Below are 26,449 nucleotides of genomic sequence, written 5' to 3'. Positions count from 1 at the left end.
ACCCTCCCTAGGCCGTGGTCAGATCGTGCTATTTCTATCATAATTGTCTTATTTTCTTTATTGATTGTACCACTCCTTAGTTGCGTAATAAATTATGTACTTCCTCGTCGTGGGTTAACTCCGATATCACATAATATATGTGATTTTTCATCCTACGCAGATATCTTTTCGAAGTATTTTCTTCACAGTCAAATGAAATGTTATGCTTGCAATCTCAACTTTTTTAACTTTCGAATAGACTTATTCAAAATTTTGAACCCACACTTAATTGTTTCAGTAATATCATCAATCAACTTCAACCCTTTTTGCAGAAGAAGATTCAACATTTGAAAACCACATCAAATTTGGAAAAAAAACTTCATCGCATATTTGTCCTTTCTTTGCATTTACGCGCATTTTAAGAATATTAACAACAGAATCATTATATGAAGCATTATGAAAAGAAAGACACAGGTTTATCTTTAATCTTGTACTCAGGCAAAGAAACACAATATCTTAAATTGTTGGTTGATTAAACGGCGGTGTTAAAACTCGAATAACTACTGTTCTTTTGTGTAACCTCCATCTTTTATCAATCCAATGTGCTGTTATACTAGCAAACTCATCTTTTGTTGACCCATTATGCTAATTATTAGATATTAAACAAATACAGCTAGTACTCTTCAATAATTCATACAACGCATATTTTTTCTCTTATTCATTGTAGAACATAATATCTCTTTTTAAAGTATGTCTGCTAATAGCTTTAAATTGTGGGTATATAATACTCATCAAATCTCTAAGAGCTTTCTATTTAACAAAGGAAAATGAAAATTTTCCACTAACTACAAGCACCAATACAGCTCTTAGCAATTCTTACATATCATATTTTGCATTTGTCATAGAGGAAGAACCTTCAGAATTTGTTTGACACTGAATCATGCACTGGTTTAAACTATGATTCTTTCTAGATGGGCAAATACTCGATGACAATTCAGATATGATGTTCCACTTTTTGATCCTGCACTAAATACTTTTTTACAATTTTTGTACTTATCTTTTGTTGTGCTCTTCGTATCAAACTCTAATAATATCATTTCATCCCACACATTCGAATTTATTCTTGCCTTAGTAATTCTTTGTTATTTTTGCTAATTCTTCACATTCCAATTCATCTTGCGATCTATTATAGCTTGTCATTTTGGAAACTAACAAATTAAGTACAAAATACAATATTTATTTTGACTCCATACAATGTCATAATATAGGGAGAGAGGAAGGATGAAAAAATTGACCGCCAAGGATAAAAAAACTTTTATTAACCTATATTTTGACTCGATGACGCTCGCTCGCAGTTCCTCGTTAGCCGTCGCGGCTCTCGTCGTCTCTCTTGTACTCGACGGCTCTCGTCGTCTCTCTTGTACTCGTCGACGGCTCTCGTCGTCCAGGCTCTGCTAGGTTTCGCTTGATGGAGATTCCTGACAGTGATTCCTCGATTTCTCACTTTCTGTCCGTCGTCTCCCACAACGACGTTTTCATGCTCTCGCAGCTTTCTTGACGACGTTCGCTTTCAATCTTCCTCTTGATTATGACTCGATGACGCGCGCTCGCAGTTCCTCGTTAGCCGTCGCGGCTCTCGTCGTCTCTCTTGTACTCGACGACGCCTCTACAAGTCTTGCAATGCTCCACAGTCTTTCCACTAGGCTCTTAAAGGTGATGGTTATCACACTTTCATTAAAAAGCTTGATAAAAAAATAGAAAGTCTGCTTTTATTCTCACTGAGGTTAAACCAATACTCTCGTGTCTTCTTGGTGTTTTGCTCTAGTGGGGAAATTCCTTTATGGTCACCAAAAACTTGAGATCATTTACAAAGATTTTGTTGCTAAGAAGCCACTGAGGTTAAACCAATACTCTCGTGTCTTCTTGGTGTTTTGCTCTAGTGGGGAAATTCCTTTGTGGTCACCAAAAACTTGAGATCATTTACAAAAATTTTGTTGCTAAGAAGCTGTTGGGCAGTTTGAATATTGACTTACTTGACGATCGAGATATACTTATTCAGTTATCTCACGATGCCGATTACACTCACAGTTTTTCTCAAAAATTTATCAAAGTCGACAACTGTTTTATGAAAATTCTGAAGTGAATTTTCGATTTTGATCCGAAAGCAGAGTCCCCTATTATTCCTGTTTGGATAAAGTTTTCAGGGGTAAAATTACATCGGTTTAACTTTGAAATTCCCTACTTCTTCTCAAGATTGATAGTCCTACGCTTGTTGTCATCAGATCATTTGTGGTTTGTGTGTTAGTCGAGAGAGATATCACTTAACCAGCTCCGGATTAGGTATGGATTATAACCACTCACAACGGGTATTGACATAATGTTGGAATAGAACCACACTCTTCTTATTACTCTCATTATAGTATGTTTGGTCACTAATCTACTTTTTGTCATTACTTGCATCCTTATCTAAAGTCGGATATTGCTATAGATCAGCCACCTACCATCCTTGCTGAGAAGGCGCAACCTGATTCTCTTTCCATCACCGCAGTTCCTGATGAAGAACGCCATACTACAGATACAGATCCAAATGTGCTTATACCACCTACTTTTATTGAAGAAGACTCACTTACATGCCAAGACACATGAGAGTGCTCCTTTGATCCAATAAAAGATCAGCTGATACAATAAGTAGTTGCTTCTAATGTTCAACAAATTACACATATCCGACACACTTTAAACCAATCCACTGATTAGGTTAGCCAATCTTCGGATGAGTAATGATAGGTCTATTCCAGGAGGAAGAAGTATGGAGGCCGACTCGAGCTCGGGAACTTATTGGTTGATACATTGGTTACTACTGACAATGACACTCATCTTACCAATTTATTAACTGGCTCATTCCGTAGGACTAGATGTAGAGGTAAGGCAAAATTGGGTCATTCTCTAAGGTCGCTTTTTAGTTAACTGATAATCCGAATGTATTTTGGCACTTTTTGGTTTTTTCTTTAGGTCTTTCATGTATTTTTTGTATTCTCTTTTTGGAACCATTTGTGGTTATCGTGTGGGCAGCGTGCTATGCTTGGGTCCTCCCACACAATCTATCTGTATCCTTCTGTCTATTTAATATATTTGTCTTTGGGCTTTATATATATATATATTTATAGAAATAAATATTACTTTACATCTTTTTGGAACCATTTGTGGTTATCGTGTGGGCAGCGTGCTATGCTTGGGTCCTCCCACACAATCTATCTGTATCCTTCTGTCTATTTAATATATTTGTCTTTGGGCTTTATATATATATATATTTATAGAAATAAATATTACTTTACATTTTCCGAGAGAAATATGGATTGACACACAACATCAAGGATTTTAAAAAATATGAATAAAAATACAGTAATATATATATATATATATATATATATTTATTTATAGAAAGATACATTTTCCGAGAGAAATATGGATTGACACACAACATCAAGGATTTTAACAGCAAGCAGAACTTGAACAGATACCACTTTATTATATCCACTGCCGTATGTTTGAACATTCTCCTTCTCAATGTTATCAGTTGCATCTGAATTTAAAACCTTCAATTAAAAACGCTTTTGGATCTGCCCCACCTCATACATGTCCCTCCACTGCTCCTGAGTGCATTTCACAAACTGTTGAAACACCGGTTGACACGATGCCACCTACCCCTCCCACTAGCGGAGACAATATTGCCTTTGTTCTTCCGACTAATATATTGACAGATGGTTTAGTTGGGTTCGATAATTAGGATAGTATTGAAGCTCCACATCCCCAGGATGCATCAGGTGTTGAAGAGACATGCTTACCATCTCTTCAGAATCAGAATGTTGTTACTGCTAGTTAGGAGTTGGGGGCTCATTCTCTCCTACATGCCCAACAATCTGTTGACCATACCGATCAGATGAGCTAGTTATCAGATGAGGAATGACAAGTATACACATCTAGAAAGAAAAAGAAGAATGGAGGCACACCCCAGCTTGGAAACTTGATGGATGATACTCTAGTAGCTTCGGATAATGGAACGACACTCAACAATTTGTTAGTTGTCTCCGCTCCTAGAACCAAAGGCGGAGGCAAGACCAAGCTGGCTCGTGCCTAGCAGCTGATTTCCTGCAAGTTTTGTTATTTTTTTTTTTTTTATGTTTCATCCTTTTAGTATACTTGTGTTTGATGTATTGTATGGGTAGGGCACTTTTTTTTGGGTCCTCTCATACAACCTCTATGTATCTTTTCAATTTCAATAAAAAAGTATTTATTTATTTATAAGTGGTATAATAGGAAAAAACTAAACGTTCTACTAACATACTTCAACACGTGGGATGGTGGAGAAGAACTTGGAGGGTGGGAGAAAGTTGAATGAGGGTATGATGAAAGGGAGGACGTTTCTGTGATTTTGAAATGAAGCATAGAAGACAAATAAGACATTGTCCGAGTAGGGCTTTTCCAAAGTTTTTCTAGGATTTTGTTTTCATGAGTTGAACGCCGACTTCTGTCATAAGGAGGAAACTAATCATTGCTCCAAGTTCGATCTCTTGAAAACCATGTTCTAGCTTTCTAGGCAATAAATTATTGGAAACATGAGTTGATGGTTGGAGCAGCATCTGAATGTTGTGATGCTTTATGGGAAGTTGTGTTTTATGTGAGAAAATAAAATTTAATGGTGTATATGCTATCAGAAAGTGCACAATTGCAAGAGGAAAGCAAACATTCAGGATTTTGAAGATTTAATTTATCCAACCCTAAGCAAAATACTTCCTTGAGAATTGAGATATCCTTCAATTCAAGACGTCTTTATTGTTGTAATAGATTTTTTCTCAATTTTCAAGGTCCTCAATTTTCATTGGGTCATCAAATTCAGTGAGTCTTTAAGGACAATGGAAATGAACTCAAAAGCACATATCAACATAAGAAAAACCAAGATGGGGTTTTTGTTCTCGATGTTCTTGGTGGTGTGGGTGAGAGGTAAGAGGTTTCAAAGCACTAAAATACTGAATGAAACCCTTAAACAAAAGAGCCAAACTAGAACCAAAAGTATCTAAGAGCACATATCAACATAAGAAAAACCAAGATGGGGTTCTTGTTCTCGAAGTTCTTGGTGGTGTGGGTGAGAGGTAAGAGGCTTCAAAGCACTAAAATACTGAATGAAACCCTTACACAAAAGAGCCAAACTAGAACCAAAAGTATCTAACAATCTCAAAGCACTAACCATAATGAAATTCACCAATTTCATATTCAACCATAAATGATATGATCAATTTATACTAACTGAAAAAAAATAGATCTTTATTTGCAAAAAAATAAAAGAAATGAAGAAGGTCGCAGACTCGTAGTCAAGGAGGCGAACAACATTGTTAATTTTGTAGTTTTTGGAGGGAGGGGGGGGGTTTGGTAGAAGGAGTGGAGGCGGAGTAGGATGCCAAGCGTCCAAAAAAGAGATGGAGACTGAGGTGTTAGTGTCGTAGTTCTAGAGGAGGAAGAAGCAAGAAAATTCAAGGGTTAGGTCTTTGGGAGTGATATGCGAAGTTTGGGTGAGCTGCAAGTGGAGCGAAAGAAAATTAATTAGATGGAAATTTGGGTGTTCAAAATTAGTATTCAGGGATTTTCTTTCGGGTCGGAGCGGGCTTTGACTGCTTTGGAGTTTGACTAAGTCAAAGGGTGCTCAGGTCGGACCTGACAAATTTTATTTTTCCACAGCTAAGTCCGCCCATTCTAGCGGGCCTATGGCTATCCCGTTGGGCCACCCTTTCAATGCACAAGTATATTCTGCATGCTTGTTTCATTCATAGTGATGTGTGCTAGAAAGTTCGCTGCGGTAGAGTAATGGATTTTCGTCTTAGCTTTGCACGAGGATTCATCACACACTCAGATGAAAGAGAATCAACCTGTGATGACACCGAAAGTTTTTATATGGAAAACCTGTAAAAGGAGAAAACCACGGGGTCTAGCTCGGTTATAAAAATTCTACTATAAGTTGATGATTACAGAGGCCCCTTGTCCCACAGACGAGAAAGGGTTACAAGATTTAGGGGGTGGGCGGTATGTAGGGGGGCAGACGGCGGCCGACGATAATCAGCGAAGGTCGGCGGTGGTCGTTGACCTTCGATGATGGCCGACAGTGATCGATAACGGTCGACAATGACCGACGGAGGTCAGTGGTGATCGATTGCTAAGGAATGGTGGTCGCCGACGATCGGTGGAGGTCGACGAAGGTCGACGATGACAGGGATGAAGTTGGACTTGAACTCTTTCTCAAAGTCTCAAGTTCTCTCTCCAGCCCCCTCTCGTGTGAGGGGTGGGGTTCTATTTATAGTGTTCTAAGTGCAATTAATGCATGAATATGAACCATTTTGATCAGGTGGTTCAGATAGCTTCTCTCGATCAGATGGCGTTTGATGGACATTTGAGTGCCTTAGCGATGTCGGAATTGAGCAATCTTAGGCTTGTTGGATTCGTCTTGTTGATACGCTCAATTCAACTATGAACTTGTTAAATTTAACATTTGTTTGATCTTTCAAATGTGTCCGGAAATCTTTTAAGAATGATTTAATCACTTGATCTGGGTTTGATTTAACTTGGATTGAACTAGCTTTGATATCATTAGGTCTATCTCATCAAGTCAGTCAGTTTGACTATAAGTTTGATGAAATCGGAGCTCTGGATTGAAGTTTGAATGTTTCTTGCTCAAAAGATTGCCACGAGATTCGTGCCATGCCTCGAGATTTGTGATGGATTATGAAAATACGAGATTCGTGTCATGCCTCGAGATTTGTGATGGATTATGAAAATTTTGTTGGTGATGCATCACATAGGAAGTTATTGGGCTGGCTCAAGTCGGCCTGATTCATTCAATTATTGATCTTTTAGTTATTTAATTTAGAAGAAAATTAAGTTTCGATCATTTGTGATGAAATTGTGCTTTGTTGATTAATTTGTATCATTCGTAGCTTGTTCGATTTCTAAATCAATTTTCACAGTAAAATTGGTAGTTGGCTCACTAATTTTTATTGCTTTGAGTTCTCTTCCCTTTACCAAAAGTTTTACTTGAAAAGGAAGTTTTTTAATGCTAATAATATCAAGTATGCACATTGTATAGACTTACATCTAAATATTACACCCACCCCCATCTACCCACTCACCCTCCCACACATAATAGGCTTATGCTGTTTTGATCATCAACTGTGTGATTAAACTAGTTTTTCTTTTTCTTTATCATCATTGAAGTTAATAGCTTGAACCATTTGAATAATTCTTGTGCTTGTTTAATTGTCAATCAAATGCATCAGACTGTTTTAAATTTTAAGGTTCGAACAAAACAATTCCTTATGTTGTTTTGTCTCTTTCATTTGAACGCTTGACCAAATGATCTGTTCTAATATAGTACTTCTTTGGTCGCAGTCGGCTCTTGCTGTGCATTTTGCTACATCAAGTGCAATAGATTCTTCTTGTGCGGTTCCGGTCCATTGCAGCAAAGCGATTAGATCCTGCGATTGGTTTGAATTTCCCTAGTTGTCTCCTATCGAGTCATTGTTTTTTTTGTATATTTGGGGTGTTGCACTGTGCCAAACTCGTGGAAATAAATAGTTGCAACCTCCCTCTAATTCTCGTTTGCTTGTCCAGTCAAACTAAGAGTTGTCTCGCTTCTGTTTGTGCAGCAGGTCTTTCTAATTCGTGTTTCACATCTTATCTTGGCCAAACACCGCATGGCTTCACAGTACTCTTCCTCGGAAGTCACCTTCAGATCTAAGCCTACTTCTCACAAAGTCACCAACCATAAACTACATGGCCATAATTTTCTTCAATGGTTGCAGTCCATCTTCATATACATATGTAACAGCGGGAATGATGAACATCTCATAGGTAAAATTTCAGCTCCATAAATGGCAAATTCTAAATGCCAGGCCTGGAAAATTGATAACCATGGTTATGTCTCGACTAATAAATTCTATGACCACGAAATTGAAGCAAATTTCTTGCTTTGTAGGACAGCTAAGGAGATATGGGAGGCTGCACACAAAACTTGTTAGAGATTTGAGATTGAGACTAGACTACATGGTCTAGATCATAGAGAATTGAGTGTTGCTCAATATTTCATTACATTGGCTGCAACTAGGCATGTACTAGGTTTATTCTTGGAAATGTTCTGATGACTTGACATTGTATAGTAAGATTATTAAACAATAAAGAAATATCAAATTCCTTATTGGTCTCAATAAAAACCTAAATGAAGTCTGGGGAAGAATTATGAGAATTAATGCCCTTCTAACCATCTGAGGGAGGCTTTTGCAGAAGTTCAAAGAGGAAAAACAAAAAATGATGTTAGACAATCACACCACACCATCTGTTGAGGGGCCAGCACTGCACACTCACAATTCCTGCTTTCAGAATAACATGTCTAGGAAAGGATGACAGTGGTGTGACCATTGTAAGAAACCTAATAATGTGAAGGAAATATACTTAAAAATTATACAGTAAATCTGTAGATTGGAAGTCATCTAATAGAAGATATGATATGGAGAACCGTGCAAATGCTACTGTAATTTAGATTTCAATTTGTTCACTGAGGAGCAAATTGATGCATTGAAGAAAATGTTCAATAACAGTTTCAATTTTGGACAAGCATCACATCTCTGTTGCACAACGAGGTATTTTATCTTATGCCTTTAGCGTACAAAGCAATAAATCAAACATTGGATAGGTTCAATAACAGTTTCAATTTTGGACAAGCATCACAGCTCTGTTGCACAACGAGGTATTTTATCCCATGCTTTTAGCGTACAAAGCAATAAATCAAACATTGGATAATTGACTCTTGAGCCTCAGATGATATATGATAACGTCTTAAAAAATTACAACCCATCTATCTTTCACTCTGCAGTTCATATAGCTGATGGTTCGTTTTTACCAGTAGCCAGAATTGGTTCAATCATATTGACAAAGGATCTCCCTCTCTTCTCTCTTCTTTATGTTCCAAAATTAAAATGTAAATTACTCTTAATCAACAAACTTGTGATTTAAAATGTGATTAAATTTTAATTCAATTATTGAAAATTTCAGGTTGTGGATTTAGGGAAGGTGATTAGCATTGTTGGCGTTGTTGAGATGCATTGTAGTCTATACTTGCTGAAAGAAAATAATTTCATCTGTAGGCAATGTTATCTATTAGGCTGTATTTCTGAGTCCAATTCAAATTTGGTCAATGTTATGTCAGCTGGAAGTCATGTAGAGTTATTGTTGTCTTGATCATCCATCAAAAGATGTTTCCGCATTTATTTATCACTAAAATTTCTAATTTTTATTGATGTTAAACTTATCAACTTGCAAAACATGTCAGACATGTACTCCAAATTGTAATTTAAGTGTTCACATCTTTTTTATGTAATTCATAAGGATTTATGGGTTCCCGTTTAAGTAAATATTATAAATGGGTACAATGATTTGTATTGTTCATAAATGACCACATAAGAACAGCATGGATATTATTGATGAAAGAAAAGTATGAAACAATCACCATATTTAAATCTGTTTATTTCAAAATTCTCGTTTTATTTTGAAGCTAAATTCAAATTCTTAAAACTGATAATTCTAAGGAATACTTTACTTCTATCCTTAGTCTTTATTTTTCTAAGCATGGTGTTATCCGTATATATTTTTGTGTGGATATTCAATAAAATAAGGTCATTGAAAGCAAAAATGGAGACCTACTTGAGATCACCCATGCCATTGTGTTGTTTAATCATGTGCCTAAACTTGTTTTAGGAGAAGCTATTCTCACTGCCACATACCTCTTCAATAGGATGTTGAGTCAAGTCTTATAATTTCAAATTCCCCATTACGTGCTCATTGAATCCTACCCACACGTTTACTCTCTGTTTTCAGACTTACCAGTAAATATTTTTTGTTGTTTTTCCTTTATCCATATTTATCAACAACACCACACTAAATTTGATCCTATGTTCAAATGCATCTTCCTTCCTTATTTCTCATATAAAAAAGGTTCAAATTTTATTCTCATATCATTAGTAAAATATTCAATTCCAAGGGTGTCACTTTTTTTTAAAAAGTCAATCTTATTTCCTCAAATGTGAAATTCAGGAGGAGCACTCGTGGAATATTAAATTTTGGATTCTTCTCCGGTCATTTCTCTTTTAACTGAATCAATTCTTATCTCTCAACCTGCTTCAGTTGAAGAATGAAACTCTATGACGAAAACTGCCCCATTTGTCTCCATTTAACCTCAACTTAGCACCAAGGATCAAGAATTTCGTGTCTACACCAGAAGGAAAAGACTACCGAGCATTTAGAGGACATTATGCAAAGCTAAGACTGTCAAGAGCCATAATTAAGTCTTCCAGATTATCATAATGGTATGGATTCCTCAACTCATGACTCTTTTACACTGATGTCACAAAGGGAGTATATTTTAGTCCTGTAAAGTGAAACTTACTTGTGTGGGTGTAAATTTGCCGGCTCATCCTTGAATTCCAACAATGAACCGAAGTGAAGAAACCAGTTTAATTGATAAAGAAAGATATCAAAGATTTGTGGGCAAACTATTTTACCTATCACACCCAAGAACTATTGTTGCATACTTAGTCAGTGTAGTAAGTCGACACATAAATAATCCAAATAATAATCATTTGGATGTTTTCAACACAATCTTGAGATACATGAAGATGATCTCTGGATATGGTTTATTCTTAAAAAAAATGTAAAAAATGTGAGATTAAGATATATACGGATGCTAGTTGGGTAGGGGAAGTAATTGATAGGAAATCAACCACTAGATTTTGTTGATATGTCTGATATGTCTGGGGAAATATTTTCATATGGAGAAACAAAAAATATGCTATTATCTCTCAGTGTAGAGCATAATTTGAATATTGTGCTCTAGAACTAGGAATATGTGAAATAATGTGGATTCAAAAACTTAAAGGAGCTTAAAGCTGAGATAATTTACACAATTTAGATGTTTAGTGTAGCCAAGTAGCTATTACTATAGCCAAGGATCTTGTGCATTATTAGAAAATTAAACACATGGAGATTGATTGACACTTTATCTCAGAAAAACGTTAACAATGGTAATGTTCAACTCAATTATGTTCTCACACGGCTTCAGTTTGTGGATATCTCATCAAAGCGCTATCAATGGTCAGTCATGATGAATTGAAGTCTAAATTTACTATGTACAATATGTACAATCCAACTTGAAGGAGAGTGTAGGAAAGTGCCAATCAACATATTCCTAATTAGTAAGGAATGTATTTTCTCTCCTTAGAATATCTTTCATTAATTGTGTTTCCATTTCTTTATTTTATTTTCTGTTTTTTTTTCCTTTTTGGAGGGATTTTTATTTTGACTATTATATCTGTCTAGTAAGGTGTAATGAATTGGGTGAGTGAGAAATAATATTTGTTCCATAATTCAACAGCTAGTATGGTTGTTAAAGATAGCTCTTATTTTCTTGTAATTGTTTCTTTTTTTTTTTATCTGATCGTATGAATGCCGCCTCAATAAATTCTTACCATATTTCAAGATGTTTTTGTTTCATTGAACTATTTAGTTTTTTCTCCTTTTTTTTTCTTTAAGAATATTGGAAAAGTGTTATTACTTCGATGTCTGATTATTTGATGATAAACTAGGTGATTCTAGAGTAGATTCAGCTAATATCATTTGGGTCGAACCTACAAACTCTTCTTCCGTGAGAGATAGGAGACCATTGAAGGGAGAATTAGCCATTGAAATTTTTGTTGGAAGAAGTTATGCTCGACAAAATGGTGATGCATGGAGAACTGTTTTGGATGCTTGCTTACCTGTTATGCACCTCATTGATACCAGGCGATCTGTACCCTATGGCATCAAGCAAGTTGAGGACCTCCTTGGCATTTCTTGTAGTTTTGAGCAATCAGTTCAGGTAAATTTCTTTTTTGCATTCTGATGTTTGTGTTTTTTTTGTTTTTGATATATGGTTGCTTATTGGATTCCTCTTTTTTTTTTTTTTTTAATTTTGTTTTCTGGGAACTTGTGCTTATTGGATTCCTCTTTTTTTTTTTTTTTTTTAATTTTGTTTTCTGGCAACTGTTGTTTGCATATTTAATTTAATCAGAAACTTTGATGAGCTTATCTCCTTATGGTTCATGCACCGGCTCAGCAGTTGGCAGCATTATTTTTTTCAATGACTTAAATTTTTAACATCTACATTTCATTTGTATCTTGTGATATTGCTTTCACAGCGCCTATCAGCATCAATTAAGATGGTTGCGAAAGGAGTACTTAAAGAGCACCTCATTCTTGTTGCAAATAGCATGACATGTACAGGAAGTCTTCTTGGTTTCAATAACAGCGGCTTCAAGAAACTTCTCCGCTCGTTGAATGTTCAAATGCCATTTACTGAAGCAACTTTATTTGTAAGAAATTTATTTCTGAATAGTATACTTTTTTTAGCTTGTTAACCTTATGTGTATTAATCAAGTGAAAACATTTTGTTATAAATCCATCCATGTATATTTTACAGACTCCAATAAAATGTTTTGAGAGAGCTGCTCAAAAATGTCATACAGATACGCTGACTAGTATAGTTTCATCATGTTTATGGGGCAAACATGTTGCAGTTGGTACTGGTTCCTGCTTCAAAGTTTTCTGGGATAAACAGCAGGTTAGAATTCACTTTTACACTTCTATAGATTTCTCAAAATCTTGTTTAAACTAGAGAACCTTGTTTTTGAGAGTGGAATTATATGATATATGGTGCTGTCTAATATTTGTTAGGTGAAAGCTAACCAAGATGTAGAAAAGGATGTTTATGATTTCCTAGAGTTGGTGCAGACAGCATCTGCTGAAAAGGAAGTTGACGTTGATGATCTCATGTATGAGAGTGAATATGAGTTCTGTGCTTCTCCAGTGTCAGGCATACACATTGGGAAAGAAACTTATAATGATGGAAATGATTCCCTATTCCATTCTGAAATTTTAGTACAGGAGAGAGAGGATGGGAATAAATTAAACTGGGAAAGTGGTTCAGAGTCCTCAATGAAACCAAATAGTTGGCAAGGATGGGAAAGTAAGAAAAAGCCAGATAAACTTGATTCCCAATCATCTCTAAAGAAAGATGGTGCCTGGTCGGGGTGGGATATTGGGAATGAGAAAGAGTCCACTAAATATGGAAGTCAAACACCTGAGGTTCAACAAGGATGGGGTGGTTCAAGCAAACCACCCTCTGTGGATACTGGCAACTCTGAAAGAGTTGATAATGGTAAACAATGGAATGAAAATAGTGAAGCAAATGGTGCTTGGCCATCCTCCGGCTGGGGTTTGGCAAGTGAATCCAATGTTTCCAAAACATGGAACAGTTCTAATAAACCTGCATGGAACAGTGACATGACAAGTAAAGCAGCCAGAGGGAATGGCCACAACGCAGAAAAGGCTAATTTTGGAAGATCTTCCGAATCGAATGATTGGAATGAGAATAGAGTAGCAAATCATAGAGAGAGAGATTGGAATTTGACAGATGCATCCAAAAGTTGCAGTAGCTCTAAGCCTGTCTGGAATACTGATGGGTTAAGTAAAGGTGGAGCTTGGAGTAGTTTTAAGCATGAAAATATTAGGTCTGAAAGGTCCTTCCAATCGGATAAATGGAATGAGAATAATAATGCCACAGATCATGGAGATAGTGCTTGGGGTTCAACTGGTGAATCTGAAAGTTGGAAAAGTCCTGCTAAGACTATATTGGACACTGACGGGACAAGTAAAGCTGGCGCCTGGGATAGTCCAAAAACTGAAATGGTTAGTTTTGGAAGATCCTCCGAACTAAATAATTGGAATGAAAAAGGCGCAACAGATAATGGAGATAGTTCTTGGGGATATCGAGGTCGTGGCTCAACTGATGCTGCTTGCAGCAATTGGAAAAGTACATGCAATACACATAACAATGATGCAAGAGCTAATGTCGAGTCCTCAAATGTGGAAAAATTGGATGAGACCAAAGCTGCTGATAATGGAAATAGTGGCTGGAAATCTCGGGGCTGGGGTTCAACGGATGGGCGCAGAACTTGGAAGAATTCTTCTGCGAGGACAGGGATAAAATCAGATGAACAAAGAGGTAGGAATGCTATTGGAAGCTCTAACATGAAAAGAAATGCCGAATTGTTGACGCATGAGGAGGAGCAGATTCTTTTTGAAGTGGAACCTGTGTTCTGTTCTGCTAAAAAAATATTGCATGATGCGAGGTATTTTCTTGATACTATATGTAGATCCTTACCTTTATTCCTAATTAATTTTTGTTATGAAGAAATTTTAAGATTCTATTAATTGGGTGTCTCTGTGTTTTAAGAAGAACTGTCAAAATGGTCACCTGACTCTTTGTTGGGGCCATTTTAGCCCAAGTTTCTATAAAAGTGTCAATGTAGTCCCTAAAATCTTTTAAAGGGGGGCTAAAATTAAGCTCCCTGAGGATTAGTTAAGCCCATATTAAAAGAGCAAGGATTAATTTGATGCTTTTATATACTTTGGGACTAAATTTACTCCATGTAAATAGTCAGGGGACTATTTTGGCATTTAACTCTTTAGTTTTATCTTGAGGCATCTTAAGCCCTGTGATGATTTTATTTCGAAATTATGTAATTTGATTTCTTTTCAGGCATTTTAAGGGATATAATGTTCCTTAGGATTTTAACAGCCATAGCAATCATATTACTTATTTTCTTTAATCAATTCTAAACCATATGCCTGAGAAAATTTTCCTGTCGGCATTAGTATTTCTAGCAGCTTTATATTGGTCGACTCTAGTAATCAGGTTCACATCCTGTAGCTTCTTTGTACTTTTAGTTTCTCTAATAAAACTAAATAATCTTCATAGTCATGAAACATTTTCTTTAATCTGGCACGTACATAGCCCTTAAAATTATGTATGTAGAAAAAACATGGGCATGTTGAGTGACACAAGAGAAGGGAAATTTGTCCATCATTTCTTGCTGTTTTCAAGTGGGAGAGACATGAAAATGACAAGTCTTCACTCCGGTAATTTTCCGAAAATAAAGTCTAAACAGGAAAGACATTGGGATGAATGAAAAGAAAATTCATCAAAAATTAAAAGGCCATCAACATATAGGAAGTCGATAGCCTGCATTCCCGTAATCCTTGTGGAGAGGGGAAAAATAAAAGGACCGCTGGAGCTAATTAGGAAGCGCAATACACAGCAAGCATGATTACTGAAAATCCCCAATTGAATGCTGTAGTTGTCTACGAAAATATTTGATCAGTGAGACCCATAAGGCCTTCAGAAATCTAGACATCAATGCTAAAAACAGAATAATTGGAAGGCTGAACATCAGTGTTGCTCCTAGATTTGGCAGGAAAAGTAGAACGGTGCTGATGAGGGAGCAGACGCCGTGATCCTGTCAAAGTTTTAAGAAAAATAGGGTGAAATATGAATAGGCTCGATTGCCTTTTCCCTTTGCTTTCATTCCATTAAATAACAATCTTACAATCTATTTTAGGTACAAAATAAAGTGCATATAATCTATTTTAGGTAACTTAATAATACATATTCCTAATCTAAATATTAAGCTAGAAGGGAAATAAATCAGAATAAATATGTTGGAAATAAGGAAGCTTCTAATTATAAAAAACTCCTAATTTAGCTGTCTAATTTTTATTCTTCCTGATTGACATTCCCCCTCAAATTGATGCTGACTGATCAGGAAACATCAATTTTCTAACAAGAAACTGATAACACTGTCGGGACAAAAAAATCCTCAAGCCGTGAGTGCCGAAGTCTGAAAATGCCGAAGCCCAAGAGTGTCGAAGCTTGAGAGTGCCGAAGTCTGAAAATGCCGAAGCCTGAAAATGTCGAAGCCCGAAAGGTCAAAAAGCCTGAGAGTGCTGAAGCCCAAGAAGGCCGAAGCCTAAAAGTGTTGAAACCCAAAAATGCTGAAGCACGAAAAGGTCGAAGCCCGAAAGGCTGAAGCTTGAGAGTGCCAAAGCCCAAGAAGGCCGAAGCTTAAAAGTGTTGAAGCCTAAAAGTGTCGAAGCCCAAAAGATCGAAGCTTGAAAATTTCGAAGCATGAAAATGTCGAAGCCCGAAAGGCCGAAGCCTGAGAGTGCTGAAACCCAAACGTGTTAAAGCCCAAACGTGTTGAAGCCTAAAAGTGCCGAAGCCCAAGAGACCGAAGCCTGAGAGTGCCGAAGTCCGAGTGCCGAAGCTTGAGAGTGCCGAAGATCAAGAGTGCCAAAGCTCAAGTGTGCCGAAGCAATTGAGACAAAACAGACTGGGACAAAGCAGCTGAAGCCAACACAGGAGGATGAAGCAGACCGAAACGAAGTGATAGGAGGCGAGGAAGCAGAGAGAAGCGCAAGCCCAGATGGCTAGCAATGAGGAGAAGGCACAATCGATGCTCAATCACTTCATTGCGATGAAGAATGAGGAGAAGGGCAAGCCCAAAGACGTCCATACCTCACCTCGGAATGCCGCGATCTCACCGATGCTGACCGATGGCGTAGCGAAATTCTCCGAGAGATTGGTGTCAAGGCGGCTGAGATCCAGATCGAGGGCCTCGATAAGCATCTCCTCTGTGATCTCAATGACGAGATCAACAAACTTTTTCACGAGCATGTCCACTGGGAGCGTCGTATCATAGAACTTGGCGGACAAAATTACACGAAGAATACTGCCAAGATGACGGATCTTGATGGTAACATCATCGATGTTCCTGACCCTTCTAGTCATCTCATTAACACGAAGAAGCCGACGAAGCCGAAGTGGAAGAAGCAACGATGACTTGCGAAGGAGATCTGAAGAAATCATGAGATGACCAGCAGACGAACGAATGATAATCAAGCAACGAAATAGTTCCTCCCTTCCCGTCCTGCAAGAAGGCCGGCAGGAAGGGAGACTTGACGGTACTTCAACAATTATCGACGGTAAAAATCTGGCTCTGATACCATATCAAAATTTTGAGAAAAATAGGTTGAATTCTGAATAGGCTCGATTGCTTTTGCCTTTGCTTTCTTCCATTAAATAACAATCTTACAATCTATTTTAAGTACAAAATAAAGTGCATATAATCTATTTTAGGTAACTTAATAATACATTTTTCTAATCTAAATATTCAGCTAAAAGGGAAATAAATCAGAATAAATATGTTGGAAATAAGGAAACTTTTAATTATAAAAAACTCTTAATTTAGCTTTCTAATTTCTGTTCTTCTTGATTGACAATCCCCAATGATACCGTTCTAGTGCTCCTTGAAGGTGTTTTGCATCAGAGTCCATCAAACAAAATTTTTATGGATTTGCCTTTTCTGACCCTAGTCAAAATTTACAAACTAAAATATATATATATCCCTACCATACCCTATCAATTCCTACCATGATTTCTAGCCATGGAACCCTAAATTTTCAAAATCTAACATTCCCACCTTCACAAAAAATCCACACCAACACATCTAACATTCCCACCTTCACAAAAAATCCACACCAGTTTATCACAAAAACCCTAAACTTCGATCACCATTTTATTTGCAATCCTACAACACCCGTTAAAACCGTAATTGGGAGAAAATGACACAATACCACTAAGGCGAAATCCACAAAAATGTGTCCATGAGCTTACTATGAAATATATACAGTAATAAATTTTTCAACAGCAGTGACTCATCATATCGAGAGGAAGAAGTGAATCTCTTCTACTAGGCAGTTTCTAGTGACAAAGAATCATTACCTAGATGATTTGACATGAAATATGACAGGAGAAATCAAGATCTTGGAGTCAAGGTAGATTTTTCTGATTTTGATGATTGTATGAATGCAGATGAGTTTATCGGGTGGCGTCAAACAGTGGAGCAAATTTTGGAGTAAGAAGACATTTTCGATAATAAAAGAGTCAAATTGATGGTCATTAAGTTCAATAAGTATGCTTCTTTATTGTGGGAGAACCTGACGATTCTTCGATAGTGAGAATGTAGAGTAAAACTATTATATAGTCCAAGATGAAATTAGAGATGTAGCACAAGTATCTTCCAACAAATTATAGGCATGGTATGTTGTTGAGGTTTCATCACTTAAAACAATAAGATCTCTCGGTAGAGTACACAACTTAGTTTAAACAACTTTTGTTGAGTGTGGGCTAGCGAAGCACTATCAGTATTTGGGATTATTGAGGTCATCCATTGGCAACGTGGTACAGTTACAATCCTATTGGACATTACAAAATGTTCAGACACTAGTTTCAAAGGCAGAGAAATAACAATACCGAGTGATCGCTATATCTTACAAGCATTAAGAGTACACTCAATGAAGCAAACAAACTAACCCAACCAAAAGGAGAAACCGATATAAAGTGGTGAAAAGGTGGAGACTGCTACTACTCCCAAATGCATCCTCATTAATAAATGCTTTAGTTTCACAGTTTTGGTCACGTGGCATCAAATTACAGAAACAAGAGGACAATATCTTTCACTGAGTGGGGAGCAGTTGAAGAAAGGGACTGTGACACAGAGGAGGATAAATATTTCATATGAGTCAACTTCCAACAAACTAGAAAGAGATGATAGTGATTCAAGTTGCGCCCAAAAAAAGGACAATCTCTTTTACTGAACAGGGAGTAGTTGAAAAAGGGACTATGACACAGAGAAGAAAAATACTTCGTAGATGAGTCAACTTCCAACAAATGATGAGGAGATGCTAGTGATTCAAGCTTTTAAGTGTCACGGTTTTGGCCATGTGGCATACAACAAATGATGAGGAGATGCTAGTGATTCAAGCTTAGTGTCACGGTTTTGGCCATGTGGCATCAAATTGCCCAAATCGGAGGGCATTCTTTATCACTGAGCAGGGAGTTGTTGAAGAAAAGGATTGTGACATAGAAGAGGATAAATAATGCAGAGATGAGTCAACTTCCAGCAAACGAGGAAAGATGCTAGTGATTTAAAAAGATCCCAAAAAGAGGAAGTGATGCTAGAGATTTTAGCGGATTAACATTGGTTGTTCTAGAAGGTAGTGAATCTGAGAAACCAATACCCAAAAAGAGGCAATGTCCTATTGAGGGAATCACTGGATATCCTAAACAACTATTTATCACTGAGAGTGGTCTAATATTCCATAGATATCATTTCTAGAGTTAGTTCATTCCGACATACTTGTTTATTTAATACGTCCGACAGAGTACGAGAAGGCGTTGAAATAATATCTCGATATTTGACTTGTGAGAATACCCACCTATATGCAGTTATGGCTCATGTTTTGTTAAAAAAGAATGAATATTTATTCTATCATGATAGATTTTGGAAAGCCGAATGTATTTTGGATTCACCTAAAATGAACATGTGTATAATTTTCGGTCCGAATGCCTTAGACACAAGGCGGTGATTTTGTTATGATGGTGATAGATCAATTTCGGAACCTTCCAAAGAAGAAGGCGAAGCCTCTCCATCTCATGGAGAGTGTTGCAGAGCTTTCGCACGTAGTGTCTCCCGCATCTTGCATTTGTGTGACCAACGTCGGACTGAAGCCACCTTGTCCCCCTAATTGTTATAGTCTCGATAGCAGGATTTTAGCTGAAGGGATGCGACAAATTGCATGATTCCATAATCTCGCTAGTTGTTACTTCTTATTTCTTTATTTTTAATTAAGATTTCTTCTTGTATGAAACTACTTATATGTTTGTATTTTCTGTTTTAAAAATTTTATTTGTGAGTTTTGTAGCACCGAAATTTTTTAAAATGTGTCATACATGTGTGGACTTGTATCAGACACTGACACATGTTTGACACGCCCAAACAGTTGTCCAACACTATAAAATACGTGTCTAAATTTTTTTTAAGGCCAAAATTCATCAGTGATGCACCTCGACATCGCATCAGACATGAACTCAACATGATTTGTAAAAAAATGTGACATGAGAAGTAGAAAATTATAAATATGTATAATCCAAATAATTATACCTCATAGTCGAACTGCTTCTCTCATAATGTCGAAGCTCCCTTTAGCATTCATCAAAATTGAGTATCGAAGGTGTATTTAATATTTCTTGAAGTCGGGCCCAATAATTGTTTTTTGGTAATTATAAGATTTTTAAAATTTTAGTAGATAATTTTTAGGAATTCTTTTGAAACTTATTATGTCTAATTTTGAAAATTAATTTTTATGACATGAGATTTTATTATATAAATTAAATTTATAAAGTTAAATTTTGTTCTTGCATACTTTATTTTGTTATGTATTTAATAAAGAATAATAAAAAGTATATAGTTTATATTAAAATTTATTAATTATATAACGTGTTCATGATGTGTCATGTCCTATTTTTTCTAAATATGATGTCTCTATTTCGTATCATGTCGTGCCCGAGTTTGTCCTTCATACTTTGTTATTTTTGGAGATTGGAATCTCTGATTTCATTTCTAAAGAGTATTCTATTTTTTTCCTCCTGCAAGTGGTGTATCTATATCTTACTTAGAAATAGGTGATGGAACCATTTTGCCGCCTATACCTCTTTGATTTCATTGTTGGACTTCTCTTTTTAGTCGGGACAGCCTTCGAATGGCGCCTATCTCCTTTCAAATATCTTCAACCTCTTATATTTTCCTTCCCTTGTTATTTGACAAGTGCTTCTCCGCAAAATTTGCTTTCCAATGACCTTCTAGGAGCTCCTGAACGGTATCTCCCACGCATGCAGAATCGGAATTGGGTTGGGAGTGCATCCCATGACTTGTAGCCGGATTTTTTTTGCTGCTATTTGTTTTCATATTCTATGTGTCAAGACCCGACCTGATAGCTTAGAATTAACTTGGTCAGAAACTGTGGTCGGACATTAGCAACATTTCATTTCTTTTCCACACATATTTTTTTTAGAATCTTCCAATATATGGAAGAGCCACCAATAATCCTCAAACACAAATGAGAAAATTTTAAAGCATTCAACAGTAACAGAAATATTTACAAGTAAAACATTGAAATACACACAATAGTATCTCATTCTCTCATATTATCAATTTCTGGAATATAAATTCTGTCTTTATATTTCAATAAGTTATTCCAATCAAATACATACATCTCCAAAATGTTTATCTTAACCTGTTCCAGGAATTTTAGAACATTACCATCTCTGGTTAATGAATCATCGATTCTCTCCTTCAAAGTGGACTGCACTGACAATGGATTTAATTGAACCATACTTTCATCAACATAATCAATTACTAATAGCTTCAGCTTCTCTAAATCTTCAAGTAATTGCTTATGTTGTGTAAATAAATATTCAAATTGCATGAAGTCTTCCTGCTTAGTGCATCCAGTGCATCTAAAACCACAAATGCCTTCCTCATATGGTATTGAATATCCAAATTATAATTTTTAATAATCTCTAACTTTCTCCTCTGCTTCGGTTCAAGTTCTTTCTGAGAAAAAATATACTTCAAACTTTAAATACCTCGCATCGACCTCCATACAGATGGTGCTTCCATATCTTAAGTGTAAACACAACTGCTATAATCTCCAAATCATGTGAGATAATTTCTTTCATGATTATTCTATTGTTGTGATGTTTATGCAATGACCCTGTTATGCTGCATAAGTATCATTGAAAATCTGAAACTCACCTGAGCTTGAAGGAATGGTCAATATTGGAGCAGACATTAAGACTTCAGCTTCTGGAAAGCGTCCTTGCAACAATTGGATCATTCAAACTTCACTGCTTTCTGAGTCAATATTTGATAATAGCATAGAAATTTGTGAAAACCCCTCTATAAATCTCATGTAATAACCGACCAGACCTAGAAAACTTTTGAACTCATTAACAATAGTTGGGCTGAGCCAATCTGCAATCAGCATAATCTTGTTTTGATCCACAGATATATCACTTTCACTGATAATGTGCCCAAGAAAAGTCACGCTTTCTGATCCAGAGATATGCCCCCTTCACTGATAATGTGCCCAAGAAAAGTCACGCTTTTAAGCCAAAATTCACATTTAAAAAATTTGGCTTAAAGTCTTTTCTCCTTGAAAACCTAGAACACAGTTTGTTAATAATTTGCATGACTAGCTCCATCACTCAAATACACCAGGATATCATCTATAAAGATGATCATGAAACTATTTAAAAATTGTTTGAAGACCTTGTTCATTGGCTTAATGAAAACTGTTGGAGCATTAGTTAGTCCAAAAGACATTATCATGAATTTATAGCACCCATATTTTATTCTGATCCATAGATTTTTCACCTTCAACTTCACTGATAATGTGCCCAAGAAAAGTCACGCTTTTAAGCCAAAATTCACATTTAAAAAATTTGGCTTAAAGTTTATTCTCCTTCAAACCTAACATAATATGTAAATGATCTGCATGATTGGCTTCATCACTCAAATACAAGAGGATGTCATCTATAAAGATGATCACGAAAGTATCTAAAAATTGCTTGAAGACCTTGTTCATCAGGTCCATGAAAATTGTTGGAGCATTAGTTAGTTCAAATGTCATTATCATAAATTCATAGTGTCTATATTTTGTCTTGAAAGTTGTCTTCGCAATATCTTCGTTTTTAGTCCTCAACTAGTGATAGTCTGACCTTAGATCAATCTTTGAAAATATTGAAACCCCTCCTTTCAACCAATCAAACATGTCTCAATCATCGACAGTGGATATTTATTTTTAACTATAAGATTATTCAACTTTCTATAGTCGATGCACATTCTGAAGCTCTTATCTTTCTTCAAGAAGACCACTGGAGTTCCCAAGGTGAGGTGCTAAATCTGATGAACTCCTTATCTAGTAACTTTTGCAGTTGACTCTTCAACACTTGCAACTCTTTAACTGTCATTCTATAAGGTTTCTTTGATACAAGCTCGGAACCTGGTAAAAGCTCATTAGTAAAACCAATCTCTCACACTGGTCGTAATCCTGGTGAATAATCAATGAAAACTTTTCAATATTCTCTTACCAGAGAAATATCACCTAAAACTGTATTTTCTTCGAAGTATCTTATACCTGGAAAAGAAAACCTTGATTTTCATGATTCAAGTATTTGAAAACTTTCATCCAGGTATCATCATGGATGTCAATCCCCTGGCACTAGAAAATTTAACTTCTACCTCCTCAGTAAGTTTATATTGACATTTTTTTTGTTACAATCAATAGTGAAAGTTTTTAAACATCTAATCAATGCCTAAAATCACTGCAAACTTCACTAAGAGCAACACAATAAGATGTGCATCAAATTCACAAAGTTTTTAGAAGTAATCGTTACCACAAATCATTAATTTCACCTCACATGACTGATTAACCTTCATAAAAGTGTCATTTGATATTTTAGCAGGTAGTATTATAAGCATTAAGGAAATTTTAAATTGCATCACTTTAACCAATTGCTTAGCTATAAAAGAATGTGATGCTCCCAAGTCAAATAATACTCTTATCGGCCTGCTATGATGATTTATGATACATATCATTAAGATCGTTGCATTGAATATTTAGAGTTGACTTATTAATATATTTAAATTCTTACTTCTTGTTATGAATGATCTGACATGAATTTAATGGTGATTGAAGGTGTGTTGGGTTAAAAATTTTTCATGTGAAACATACTTTTGATAACATTTGGGGAGTCTTTAGCTTTCTAGGAGTCTTTAACTTTCTGCTGCGAAAGTGCATATACTTTGGGCTAGATATTCTATTGAGTTAGACTTGCATTTGGCACTAATGTTGAAGATTTAGTTGCCCTTAATTTATCAAAGCTCATCTAAGTTGGTGCAACACTGCTCTTAAAATTATCTGGAGCATTTTGTTTCAATCTAGGGCAGTTCCTCGCCATATGTTCTGGCTAGTGGCAAGAAAAGCAAGTGTTGGATCCAGATAGATATTTGTCTTTGTGAGACCTTCCACACTTATCACATTTCTTCGCTTCAAATTGAGAGCCAGTACTACTGGATTTTGCCTTCTTAGCGCTTGTACTTCCTGACTGAAAGGACTTTCATTTCTAAGAGCCTTGAGGAAATCTAGGCCCCTCTGATTTCTTTTCTTCTAATATCTTTCCTCTGAGTAGCTTTTATATTCAGCTCAATTCTTATGACTCTCTACGCCAAAACAGAATAATCATCAATTCTAAGAGTAATCAATGGTTTTCTAATCGTATCCTTCAGCCCAAACAAAAATTGGTGGCATTTCTCTTCTCTATTCTACATCAACTAGGGGCGCATACCATGAAAGCATAGTGAATTCTGCCTTGTACTGCATTATCTAATGATCACCCTATACAAATTGAATAAATTTGTCTTGCAACCGTCTCCTGACTGATAGTGATTTGTGCCAATCTTTAAAGGTGTTTACGAACTTGTCCCACAGAATCATGTGGTTAGTTCTACCCTCATATTTCTCCTGCAACTGACTTCACCACTATCTCTCTGCTTCTTCTTAGGCAAAAGTGGTTAGTGCAACTCTCCTATCAGGTGGACAAGGCAACCCATCAAGAATCTTTTTCACTCTCAGCAGCCAGTTTTCAACATCCATCGAACATCTTCTAGAAAAGTGACGTAGCCTCATATCCTGAAATAATTTTAAATGTGTCTATCCGGTCTTCGCCATTGGAATTGATCTGAGTTTGAGAGTTTTCAACTAGTTGAGTCACTGCAGTCAGTATCTCAACAAATGCATTTGTAATCACAGTAATTTTTTTTGGTTTATCAACTTCTACCATATAAGCACTAACTTCTTCCCCTTTATTTTCTATATTTCTAAAATAACATAAAAAATATTTTAAATAAACACAATTTAACCCTTTATTAATATTATTTATGAATTAATTTAGGGTCTGTTTGGGCAGCTGTAGTTTATCCAGATTCTGCTGATGAGCAGCTTATCCTGCAGCTTATCCTGATAATTTGCTGATGAGCAGCTGATCCAGATAAGCTGGCTGGCTGTTTGGTTTGTGCGTTTAGATAATAACTGATTCTGGATAAATGACTATTCTGCCCCTGTTGTGGATAAACTGTTTAGCTGTTTGGTTTGTGCATTTTGTAAACAGTTTATTTGCATACTTTTTTAGTTAAATGAACAATCTATCACGCAGAATTTATAATTTTCTCAATAAAATTAAAGTTCAAATGTTAATACATGAAAATACAAAAGAGTTGAGTTACATTTATATAACTAAAAAGTTTTCTATCACATCAAAGAAACTCAGTTACATATACAAAAGTAAAATACATCTTCACTTACTAATATGTAGTATAATGGGACCCAAAAAAAAGAAAAAAATAATATGTTAATGACTAACCATATTCGTTACATCATACACAATTATGGTCGCTGCGACACCCCTATAATACATTTGAGCTAAACTACAATATCTCTCATGTCCAGAAGTTTGATCATTAACTGCCAAAGTCTGTGAAAAAAAATTGAATTCCTCGTGAAGGCATTGAACACCATTGAAGACAAACCTGGAATTCAACAAATTGACCTTTAACAAAGCGCAAGACTATACTTGACTTGTCGGTTCCAACATCTCTTAAAAGTAACTGTTTTACCCAAAGTCAATGTTAAAAATCCAACAACAGAGATTTAATCAAAACTGTCATCCTGCGACAGAAGATTGTTGGATTAATTTTGGGACTACAATGTAATTAATAAGTCAAAATTGTTGTGGTCTAATTTAGAATTAAGTTTATGACTTTGGGCACATTTTTCATGATATTATTGTGTGGATACCATAAGTTCAAATTCTAATTTGATGAGGGGCAGAATTAGAATTAAGCAAATTTTTTTTGTAACCGCCTGTTAGTTACTTTTAAGGGTAATGGTTCCTGATTTGCAGAAAGACACATCATTATTTTTGTACCCCATCAACAAGAAACTAAAGAAACTATAGAAAATCTGCAGATTGAAAGATCATACCTTGTGCAATCGATCTAATAGACTCCGGTACGCTTCCGCTAATCTATGGTTTATTTCTCTTGAAATTGAATGTGATTTTTTTTTTAGTCCAAGCAAAGACTAGTTCAAAATCATAAAAAAGAAGAAGGTTTTCATTTCAATCCTGTTCTTTACCATCAACACAAAACTATAATAAGAAAATTTTACAATCCTACCAAAAAAGTTAAAGATGGGAAATAAGGCGATATAAACGAATTTAAACGAATTTTGCTTAAATCTATTTCCGCCAACATAAAAACAAAAAGGAAACCAAGAACGTAGTGCATGTAGGACAAGTCTGATGCAAAAACAAAATCAAATTCAAAATTTTTTATATTAAATATGCAAAATATAAGAAATACCAAAGATTGATCGAAAAAATACTCACCAACTTGGCATTGTTTACCTTGTTTTCAATCGCCGACGCCATTATCTTGAGAATCAGAAACTGTAGAGAAGAAAAGGAACAGAAGAAAACAAGGGTATCGCAGCTTAATTTGAGAGACAAAAGCAGCAGACAATATCTCTCTTCTGGAATGCC

General features: G+C 35.9%; 1 protein-coding gene across 1 annotated transcript in view; it reads left to right on the top strand.

Annotated features, from left to right (window-relative positions):
- Positions 1-26,449, top strand: part of LOC110021846 (DNA-directed RNA polymerase V subunit 1) — a 128,252-nt gene that overhangs the window by 91,237 nt on the left and 10,566 nt on the right. The window contains exons 14-17 of the mRNA XM_020720521.1: positions 11,655-11,926; positions 12,246-12,419; positions 12,527-12,667; positions 12,781-14,237. Of these exons, the coding sequence (XP_020576180.1) occupies positions 11,655-11,926; positions 12,246-12,419; positions 12,527-12,667; positions 12,781-14,237 (2,044 nt within the window). The remainder of the gene's footprint in view (positions 1-11,654; positions 11,927-12,245; positions 12,420-12,526; positions 12,668-12,780; positions 14,238-26,449) is intronic.

The sequence above is a fragment of the Phalaenopsis equestris genome, unplaced genomic scaffold, assembly GCF_001263595.1.
Source record: "Phalaenopsis equestris unplaced genomic scaffold, ASM126359v1 Scaffold000150, whole genome shotgun sequence".
Taxonomy (NCBI): Eukaryota; Viridiplantae; Streptophyta; class Magnoliopsida; order Asparagales; family Orchidaceae; genus Phalaenopsis; species Phalaenopsis equestris.
The sequence above is the reverse complement of the archived record's forward strand: the minus strand, read 5'-3'. Positions and strand labels throughout refer to the sequence as shown.